The 11,080-nt window shown below is 39.6% G+C and overlaps 1 protein-coding gene across 1 annotated transcript; it reads right to left on the bottom strand.

Annotated features, from left to right (window-relative positions):
- Positions 1–9,345: 9,345 nt before the first annotated feature.
- On the bottom strand, positions 9,346–10,308 carry LOC126070430 (olfactory receptor 2T29-like). Its single transcript, XM_049874632.1, has one exon. The coding sequence runs from the start codon at positions 10,306–10,308 to the stop codon at positions 9,346–9,348; it is 963 nt and encodes a 320-aa protein (XP_049730589.1).
- Positions 10,309–11,080: the final 772 nt, after the last annotated feature.

Here is an 11,080-nt window from a genome sequence, read left to right on the forward strand (position 1 = left end):
CCAGCCTCCCCTCCAATTTATTTCCCACCAAGGTCTCATACTGCCTTCTTCAGCTTGGACACCGTCATATTTTCTGCCATAGCTTCTCTCATGCTATGTCCTTGCTCCACATTCACTCCCTCCAGTTCTGTCTAGATTTTAATATTCCACAAATGCTCAGCTTAAATGACAACTTCTGCTCAAAGTCTTTCTCTACTCCCCAATCACTGAGAAATCTCACACCTCTGAAACATCACAGGACTTTGACTGCTCTCACAAATTTTGTTTTGTGTTCTCCTAGTTGCTTTTTTAAAATTTCAACAAAAAAATTCAAAAGAAATGGTACAGTTTAGTACTTGTACGAAAAGGAAGAGTCTCTGAATTCTGAGGGGCCACAGAATGAGAAGCACTTTCCAGAGAACATGGCAGGCATAGCTGCAGGGCAGGACAGCCACTGGTGAGACCCGGGGCTAGAGGTGGAAGAACTCAGCCACTGACAGTCTCAGCCTGTCAGGGACCAGGCTGATGGAATCAGTACCCAGCCCCCAGTCTCCCCCTAGCCTCCAAATCTTCCACTGAGGTCTCCTATTGATCAAATCATCCAGAAGGCTATGTAGGCCCCTGATGATCACAGAGCAGACGTGGAAGGGCAGGAAGACATCTAGGGGCAGGGCAGAGACTCCAAGCATAGTGGGAAAATGAGAAGTTGCTCAACTTTCCTCACTGACGGTGGGGCTCAATTGGTCTAGACTTTTATATTACACAAATTACTACTTTCTGTCAAAATTTTTAAATGTTAATAATTTTAACCAATAAATCCCTCCTTGGAATGTCTCCTACAAGAATAATTACACATGTAAAGAAAGATATATGTTGGAATTTTGATTGGATTTGCATTGTATCATTAGATCCCTTTTGGTAGAATAGACATTTTCACAATGTTAAGTCTTCCTATCCATGAGCAAGGTATGTTTTTCCACTTATGTAGGTCTCTTTTGGTTTCTTGCAGTAGTGCCTTGTAGCTTTCTACGTATAGGTCTTTTACATCTCTGGTAAGATTTATTCCTTAGTATTTTATCTTCTTGGGGGCTACTGTAAATGGTATTGATTTAGTGATTTCCTCCTCGATGTTCTTTTTGTTGGTGTAGAGGAATCCAAGTGATTTTTCCATGTTTATCTTGTATCCTGATACTCTGCTAAAATCTTCTATTAGTTTCAGTAGCTTTCTTGAGGATTCTTTAGGGTTTTCTCTGTATAAGATCACGTCATCTGCAAAGAGAGATACTTTTACTTCTTCATTACCAATCTGCATGCCCTTTATTTCTTTATCTAACCTAATTGCTCTGGCTAGGACTTGCAACACAGAGTTGAATAAGAGTGGTGATAAAGGGCATCCTTGTCTGGTTCCCGATCTCCAGGGGAATGCTTTCAGACTCTCTCCATTTAGGATGATGTTGGCTATTTGCTGTGTATAAATGTGCTTTATTATGTTGAGGAATTTTCCTTCTATTCCTATTTTGCTGAGAGTTTTTATCATGAATGGGTGTTCAGCTTTGTCAAATGCCTTTTCTGCATCAATTGATAAAATCATGTGGTTCTTGCCTTTTGTTTTATTTATATGATGGATTACATTAATTGTTTTTCTACTGTTGAACCATTCCTGTATACCTGGTATGAATCCCACTTGGTCAAGGTGAATTATTTTTTTTGACATGTTGTTAAATTCTATTGGCTAGAATTTTGTTGAGGATTTTGCATCTAATTTAATGAGGGATATAAGTCAGTAATTTTCTTTTTTTTTGGTGTCTTTACCTGATTTTGGTATCACGGATATGTTGGCTTCCTAGAATGAGTTTGGGAGTATCCATCCTTTTCTATGTTCTGAAATAACTTTAGTAGTAGTGGTGTTAATTCTTCTCTGAAAGTTTGGTAGAACTCTGCCGTGAAGGTGCCAGAGCTTTTTTTTGTTGGGAGTTTCTTGATTACCTTTTTGATCTCTTCTTTTGTTATGGGTCTTTTTAATTGTTTACCTCTGTTTGTGTTAGTTTAGGTAGGTAGTGTGTTTCTAGGAATTCATCCATTTCTTCTAGGGTTTCAAATTTGTTAGAGTGCACTTTTTCATAGTAATCTGATATGATTCTTTTAATTTCAGTTGGGTCTGTTGTAATATTGCCCATCTCATGTCTTTTTCGGATTATTTGCTTACTCTCTTGCTATTCTTTTTCCAGTTTGACCAATAGTTTATCAATTTTGTTAATTGTTTCAAAGAACCAGCTTTTGGTCTTGTTAAACCGATCAATTGTTTTTCTGTTCTCTATTTCATTTAATTCTGCTCTAATTTTCATTATTTGCTGTCTTATGGTAACTGAGGGTTTCTTTAATTGCTCTCTATTTGTTCAAGTTGTAGGGATAATTCTTTTATTTTGGCCCTTTCTTCTCTTTGTATGTGTGCATTTACTGATGTAAACTGACCTCTGAGCACTGCTTTCGCTGTGTCCCAAGGGTTCTGATAGGAAGCGTTTTCATTCTCATTGGATTCTATGAGTTTCTTTATTCCATCCTTAATGCCTTCTATAACCCAGTCTTTTTTGAGCAGGGTATTGTTCAGTTTCCAAGTGTTTGATTTCTTTTCCATGTTTTTTCTGTTACTGATTTCTACTTTTATGGCCTTATGGTCAGAGAAGATGCTTTGTAATATTTCAATGTTTTGGATTCTGCTCAGGCTTGCTTTATGACCTAATATGTGGTCTATTCTCGGGAATCTTCCTTGTGCACTGGAAAAGAAAGTACACTTGGCTGCTGTTGGGTGGAGTGTTCTACATAAATCTATGAGGTCAAGTTGGTTGATTGTGGAATTTATATCTTCCGTGTCTTTATGGAGCTACTTTCTGGATGCCCTGTCCTTCACTGACAGCACTGTGTCGAAGTCTCCTGCTATTATTGTGGAGCTGTCTATCTCACTTTTCAATGCTGTTAGAGTTTGTTTTATGTATCTTGCAGCCCTGTCATTGGGTGCATAAATATTTAATATGGTTATATCCTCCTGGTATATTGACCCTTTAATCATTATATGGTCTCCTTCCTTATCCTTTGTGGTGGATTTAATTTTAAGGTCTATTTTGTCAGAAATTAATATTGCCACTCCTGCTCTTTTTTGATTGTTGTGTGCTTGATATATTTTTTTTCCATCCTTTGAGTTTTAGTTTCTTTGTGTCTCTGAGTCTAAGGTGTGTCTCTTGCAGGTAGCATATAGACAGATTGTGTGTTTTTATCCATTCTGCCACTCACTGTCTCTTTGTTGGTGAATTTAGTCTGCTTACATTCAGTGTAATTATCGATAGGTATGAGTGTACTGCAATCATCTTGATGTCTTTTTTTGTGTGTTGTTGACAATTTCATTTTCCACTTACTTTTTGGGCTTAGTTTTTCTTTACACATTGTCTTTTCCTCCTTTCCATTCTTGATGATTTTGTTTTTGCTGAGTCTTTATGTTTTTCTGTACTTTATTTAGATTTGTAGAATTGTTAGCCTCCTTTGTGGCCACCTTAATATTTACTGAAATTTTTCTAAGTTTAAACAAAACTTTTATCTCTTTATATTGCCTTGACTTCCTCTTCATATGAAAGATCTTTGACTACATTTTTTAGTCCCTCTTTGTAGATTTAATGTTGTCATCTTCTACATAATTACATCACTGTGCCCCTTTTTGAGTGTTTTTTATCTTAATTTATTTTTGTGATTCCCCTATCTGGTTTGACACCTGGTTGCTCTGTACCGTGTTCTAGTCTTGGGTTGTTATCTGATGTTATTGATTAACTAACCAGAGAACTCCCTGTAGTATTTCTTGTAGTTTTGGTTTGCTTTTTGCAAATTCCCTGAACTTCCAATTTTCTGGAAATATTCTGATTTTCATCTTCATATTTGAGAGACATTTTTGCAGGATATATAATTCTTTCCTGTTTTATTTATTTTTTTTCCATCAAGCCTTTATATATGTCATCCCATTGCCTCTTTGCCTCCATGGTTTCTGTTGAGTAGTCTGAACTTATTCTTACTGACTCTTCTTTGTAGGTAACTTTTTGTTTATCCCTAGCTGCTCTTAAAATTCTCTTTATCTTTAGTTTTGGCAGTTTGATTATAATATGTCTAGGTGACTTTCTTTAGGATCTACTTTATGTGAAGTTCAATGAGCATCTTGGATAGATATGTTCTCATCTTTCACAATATCAGGCAAGTTTTCTGCCAACAAATCTCTGGCGATGAATAGACTCTGTGCTGCATGCTCACTCTCCCTCTCTGGAAACTGCATTCTGAACTCCACCACCAGCCCCTCCACAGTTGCGCCAGGGCATCGGGCCTGTGGGGCACTGGTTCTCGCTGAGTCAAGTCCAGCAACTCTTCAGTGCTTCTGAACCATCTCCCTCCCCCTGCTGCTCAGTCAAATTTTCTAACCTTGCCTTTGATGTCAGGGCTCCTAGCTTGTCATATATATAACTGATTCACTTGTTTTTTCTGGTCTTTGTTGTAAGAGGGACCACCTGAGGTGTCTGACTACTCCGCCATCTTGGCCCTGCATTGGAATGACAACTTTTAAGATTCAATAATAGTTCCATAGGTCCACTAATAGACTCTTTTGAAATTGATGACATACCCATCCTGTGGAATATAAGCCTCCCCCCCATTTCCATTTACTGGACTAGAAAGATGCTGAAGGCCCATTACTAAGTTAAAAATAAGCATGCTAAATGTCAATACTTCATTTTCTGATTAAAAAAAAAAAGTTTGAGTTATACAATTCTCAGGTCTTCCTTGTAGCAATGTTAAAATTTTATATATTTTCTGATCTCAGTGTCAGGCTCAGAAAATGTGTTTACAAAATAATAATCAAACAAAAGCTAGAGAGAACTGTAATAAATGTGAATTTCAATAGATTTAATTTTGTTTATTAAGTCTCATTTCCTGATCAATCCCTAGGAAAATGGTCACCTTCATTCTGTTTCTTCAAACTGTGCCCTTGGAACACACTTAAGAAAACAGAACATTTGCAAAACATGATGCTAGCTTATGTGCTTAATCATGTGTTGATTTCTTACTAAATTTGGTAATGAATTCCAAACAAAATTCTTTAGTTCATAGTGCTTTATGAGGTATAGGAGTTCTGAAGCCTTGTTATCATCTGAAAAAACAACTAATCTGGTAAAATATTGGTGGCATCACAAGCTTGAACACGTGAATAAATTCTGAAGTTTAAAAATTTGTAAATACTTCAGGGCACAGCTACTTATTTGACAGTGTAGAAAAGTCAGTTGCCAGAATCCAGTTTCTTTTCTGTTTTTACTCTAAGTACAAGAAATTGGGAGCAGTAATAGTCTTTCCATTTCAAGGAGGAGTAAGGGATAGACACTATATATAACTTGACAAAGAATTTTCCCAGTTGCACAGTAATTACAAAATATTATTAGTGGACACAATTGGAGATCCTTATTTTACAGACATGAAATAATTGAGCATATCAGTGGGAAAAGAGAATCTGACTTTTGAAACTGCCTGATTTTTCACAAATTGGATACTGTCAACTGTAAAATGGTAGACATGCAACCAGGTTTGTGCTTGTATTTAACATATTTATCAAGAACACCTTAGCCAATGTATCTACCACTTCAGTCCTTCAGGATGTTGAGGTGTGTTTCCACTTAGCATCATACAGTTCTCCATCACCACTCACCTGGTCTCCCTGCCTCCACTCATGCAATTCTCCAACTGATTATCACCAATGTAACATTTCTAAAACACAAATCTGGTAATATCACTACTGTTTGTAAACCTTGGGTCACAGGGAAGAAATGAGGCTAAAAATTGAAGCAGGAAAGGAGGTGCTGTCTTAGTTATCTAGTGCTGCTATAACAGAAATATGACAAGTAATCTAGCTTCGACAAACAAAAATCCATTCTCTCACAGTCCAGGAGGCTAGAACTATGAGCTCAGGGTTCCAGCTCCCAGGCAAGATTTTCTTTCTCTGTTGACCCTGGAGGAAAGTCCTTGTGATCAATCTTCCCCTGGTCTAGGAGCTTCCCTGGGTCCAAAGAATAAACCCTGTTTCTGACTCTCCATTCCTGGTGGTAGGAAGTCCCTATACACTCTGCTCAATTCTCCTGACTCAAGTTTTAACCTAATTCTGTAGATTGAGTCCTGCCTTATTAATATAACTGCCTCTAATCCTGCCTTATTAACATCTTAGAGGTAGGATTTAAAACACAGAGAAAAATCACATCAAATCACAAAATTGTGGACAACATACTGGGAATCATAGTTCAGCCAAGTTGACACATATTTTGGGGGGACACAATTCAATCCATAACATTCCAAAATTCATGTATTTGCCACATGTAAAACATATTCACCCTATTAGATCTTTCTAAAAGTCTCAAATAAAATCCAAGTCAAAATTTCTACTTCCTCTTGATCTGCGAAATCTAGAATACAAGTTATCTGTTTCCAAAGTACTGTGGTAGTACAGGCACAAGTCAGATTTTTTATTACAAACGAGAGAATTAGAGGGAAAAAAGACATAACAGGCAGCAAGAAAATCAGTAGGACACATCACATTAACTCCGAAGCCTTAAAAATAATCTTCTGTTCTCTAAGACCATTTAGACAATGACCCTGGCCTCCAGACTCTAGATGTTGGCCACATTCTATGGATTCTGGGTGGAAGCCCCAGTCCTGGGCTTCGGCTCTACCTTCCAGCCCCACTGGACAGCAACTCTGCTCCCTCACATTTGGGCAGCCCCAGTCTCCTAGTCCATCTGAGTGGGGACCCTACCCCTTTGGCCCCAGCAGGCTCTGTTCTTCTGCCCTTAGGGCATGGCAGCTTCACCCCCTTAGCTTTGGGTGGTGGATCTGGCCCATCCCTCTGGCACTCATGAAAGGCAGCCCCACACTCCAGAATCAAGTTGGCGAAGATCCAACTCTTTGAAACCTAAGAGGCCGTGGCCCTATCCTTTGGGACCCCAGAGGCCATGGCTCCACCCCCAGGGATGTCAGAAATTGTGGCCTGACCCTTGAGACTGAGGAAGCTCCGTTCCCTATGTTCCTTGTCTCTTCAGCTTCTGCTTCCTCCTTCCTTGGCCTCTTGCCCCCTCAGGCCCTTGAACCAGCCAGGTGTCTGCCCTGCTTAAGCAAGTGTTCCAAAATTATTTAGCTCTACCAGTAAGAGCCTAGAGGCACCCCACTCCACAAGTAAACTTCAGCCTGAAGGCATTCAGCTCTCACTTTATGGTTGGACAAGCCCAGCTCAACCAATAAGTACCCAGAGGCACCCCACTCAGCTCTCACACACCATGGGTCGGCTCCCACACAGTCTAGAACTGATCTCTTGGTTCTGCTGCTGCTGTTTCTCTGCTGTTGCCTCTTAGCAACTGTGCTGTCTCCAGTGTAACAACTCTCTTCACTTCCTTCTGACTCCTCACCAGAATTCTCTTCGATGTCCATAATTCCACCAACAGTCTTTTCAAGACATCTAGACTTTTACTATTAGACACTTTCAAATTTTTCCAGCCTCTATTCATTCACAGTTTGAAAACTGCTCCCACATTTTAGGTATCTGTTAGAGCAGGACTCCACTCCTGGTATCAAATTCTGCCTTCATTATCCAGTGCTGCTATAACAGAAAAACCACAAGTACATGGCTTCAACAAACAAAAACCCACTCTCTCACAGTCCTGGAGTCTAGAAGTTTGAATTCATGATGCCAGTCTGGGGGAAGGCTTTCTCTCTCTGCTGGCTCTAGGGGTAGGTCCTTGTCATCAATCTTCCCCTGTTTTAGGAGTTTTCATCCCAGGGATCCTGTATCCAAAGGACAGACTCCACTCCTGGTGCTTCTTTCTTGGTGGCATGAGATCCCTCTTCTCTCTGCATGCATCTATCTTTTACATGTGAAAAGAGATTGACTCAAAATACAACCTAATCCTGTAGATTGTGTCTTGCCTCATTAATATAACTGCTTCTAATCCTGACTCATTAAATCATAGAGGTTAGGATTTACAACACATAGGATAAATACATCAGATGACAAAATGGTGAACAACCACACAATACTGGCAATCATAGTCTAACCAATTTGACAATATTGAGGGGACACAATTAAATCCATGACAGGTGCCACTGGAAGACTTACCATTCCTGCTTGGTCAACCCTCTTATATTTGCTCCATCTGTGTCTTCTCCCCGACATCATGTTCCTGAGCACACCCCCTCCTGGTACCCAGCCTCACATATTCATCTGTAACATGGGTAACTTTTCAACATTCAGTTTCATGGTCTTCCCTCAGTCACTTTTGTTTATACAAAACTTATATGTCATAGATTGAACAGATGTGTTCTTAAGAGCTGTTCACTTTGTGCACGATTAGCAAAGCAATTTATATACTTTATTTCACCTATTTGCATACCAAACTGCACCGACAGTTCAAAACCATTGGGGTCAACAGCCATGTATTTTTCGATTTTAATCTCATTTGCCTATGATTTTGGTTTATAATATACCATAAAATGTCCAATAAATGAAGGATTGAATATTTCCTGTCCCACCTCCCCTTCTTTGTCTAATAAATCACATATTTCAAAGCTTAGGTCAGATATCACCTCATGCAGGGAACCGTTCCTAAATCCTCCTTCCACTCTGGGTTAATGCTCATCCCACAGAATACTTACGAAGTTCTGGATTCTCAATCTATTATGAAGTACTAATAATTTCAAATTATTTCTACCCCCTTGGTGTCTCTGAGTCAGAACTGACTCCACGGCAAAGTACTTTTTGTTGTTGTTGTTGTTGATTAGATGTCCTTAGAGCTGCCATGTGGAACAAAACAGCCCTCAGTAAAAGAGTGCAGATATATTCAGTATACTCAGTAAGGAATACAATCAGTAATGAATAACCACGTTCAAGTGAATAAATTTTCTAAGGTATTTTCAAAAAAGTGAAAAGGACTGATATTTAACTTTTCATTTGTAATTAATTTCAAATTTACAGGAAAGCAGTATGAATAAGAACAGTGCAAATAATACCAATATGCCTCTTGTCTAGACTCACCTACTGTTTATGTTTTCCACCTTTTACTTCACTATTGCCCTCTTTCTCTCTTTTTCAACTGAGAGTCCATTTGGCTTTTAATTCTAAACATTTTCATTTGTTTTTCCTAAGAATATGGCTAGCCTTCATATTCAGGCAAACAACTTCTTTAAAAAAAAAAGGGTGAAAATGACACAAGACACTGTGATATGAGAGTATGAGGAATAATGTTGGCATAAGAGCCTACAATTTTGATATGTACAGACAAGGAAAGAGACTGGGACTACCAAAATTTCCTACTTTATAGTTCTTTGAAACACAGGTTCCACATTCAACATTTTCTTCAGAGCCCCTGTGACATCTTTATTCCTAAGACTATAGATTAATGGGTTTAGGACAGGAGTGAGGATAGTGTAAAAGAAAGACACTACTAAGTCCTTGTCTGGAGTGTGGTAGGAGCTGGGGATCATGTAGGAGTAGATGGCAGCCCCATAGAAGAGGAAGACCACAGTCATGTGGGAGGAACAGGTGGTAAAAGCCTTCTTCCGGCCCTCTGCTGAGTTCATCCTGTGGATAGTAAGCAGGATGAAAGAGTAGGAGCTTGAAATGACTGTCACAGGAATGAGGAGCATGAGGACACAGCACAGGTACATGAGTCTCTCAATGAGTGAGGTGTCAGAGCAGGAGAGTTTCATTATGGCAGGAACCTCACAGAAGAAGTGATGGATCTCCCTGGGTCTGCAGAAGGGGAAGGTCATGGTGATGGGAGTGAGCACAAAGCCATCCACTGAACCCAAGAACCAGCAGCCAGATGCCAGGAAGAGACATATTCTGTAGTTCATTAGGACACGGTAATGGAGTGGATAACAGATGGCCAAGTACCGGTCATAGGCCATGGCAGCTAGAAGGAAACATTCTGATCCTCCTAGTGTCACATAGAGGAACATCTGTATCCCACATTCAGGAACTGAGATCTTTTTGACACCCGTGACCTGGTCCATGAGCATCTTCGGCACAGTGACAGAAATGTACATCACATCCATGACAGACAACTGGCTGATGAAAAAGTACATGGGAGTGTGGAGGTGGACATTAGAGAGTATCAGGAGGATCAGGATGGTGTTTCCAGTGAGGGCCATCAGGAAAATCACAAAAATGACCACACAGAGCAGAGTTGGGTGTTTGGATTGACTGAAGAGTCCTAGAAGGATAAAATAGGACCTTCCAGTGTGGTTAGACAGCCATGTGGTATTGTCCATGAGGTTTCACCTAGGGCATCAAGGAGAGTTTTGAGGTTACACATATCACTCATGAGGATGTAACCGTCTGAAATTCATGTTTGGTGGGTGTGTGTGTGTGTTTGTGTGGGTGGGTCAGTGCGCACCCATGTGAGCCCAGTTTTACTAAAAGAAAAAATTTCCATTGATTGTAGAACTTTGGCGTTGATTTGGGTATTATCAATCACCTACCAGAAAAAAATAAGTGAATTCACAACTGTGGGCTGAAAGGATTGGCAACTTATACTGAAGTTGCCAGAGTTCAGGGAAATGAAGTTTCCTGATGAAGGTGTCCTTTATCAGCATGTAGTAAGGACTTGGAACATCATTTCCCTATGTAACACAAAGATAAAAAGGGAAATTGAGGAAAAGACTAAGAGAGAGAGGCAGTGAGAAAAATAAAATTTCTTATTTCTGAAGTGTTTGTTCAATTGAATTGAATTAACTTCTCTGATTAAGGAACCACTGGGATCTTAAAACTATCCTGGCATGGCTGACTCCCCAGCGGACCCAAAGGGCAGAGGTGGGAAGGGCACAAACTCTGCAACCAGACTACCACCCTGGATCCAGCTTCCCTTCTACTTGCGCTGTAAGTTACTAAACTCTCCATTCCTTGGTCCACTCTGTATAAAAAAAAAAAAAAAAGAATAAAGTACACCCTAATGTATGGTGATAATTGTTGTAGGTACACTGAATTTGTTCCAACTCATCACTACCCAAAGGACAACAGATCGAAACACTGCCCTCTCTTGCA

Source organism: Elephas maximus, chromosome 2 (genome assembly GCF_024166365.1).
Source record: "Elephas maximus indicus isolate mEleMax1 chromosome 2, mEleMax1 primary haplotype, whole genome shotgun sequence".
NCBI lineage: Eukaryota > Metazoa > Chordata > Mammalia > Proboscidea > Elephantidae > Elephas > Elephas maximus.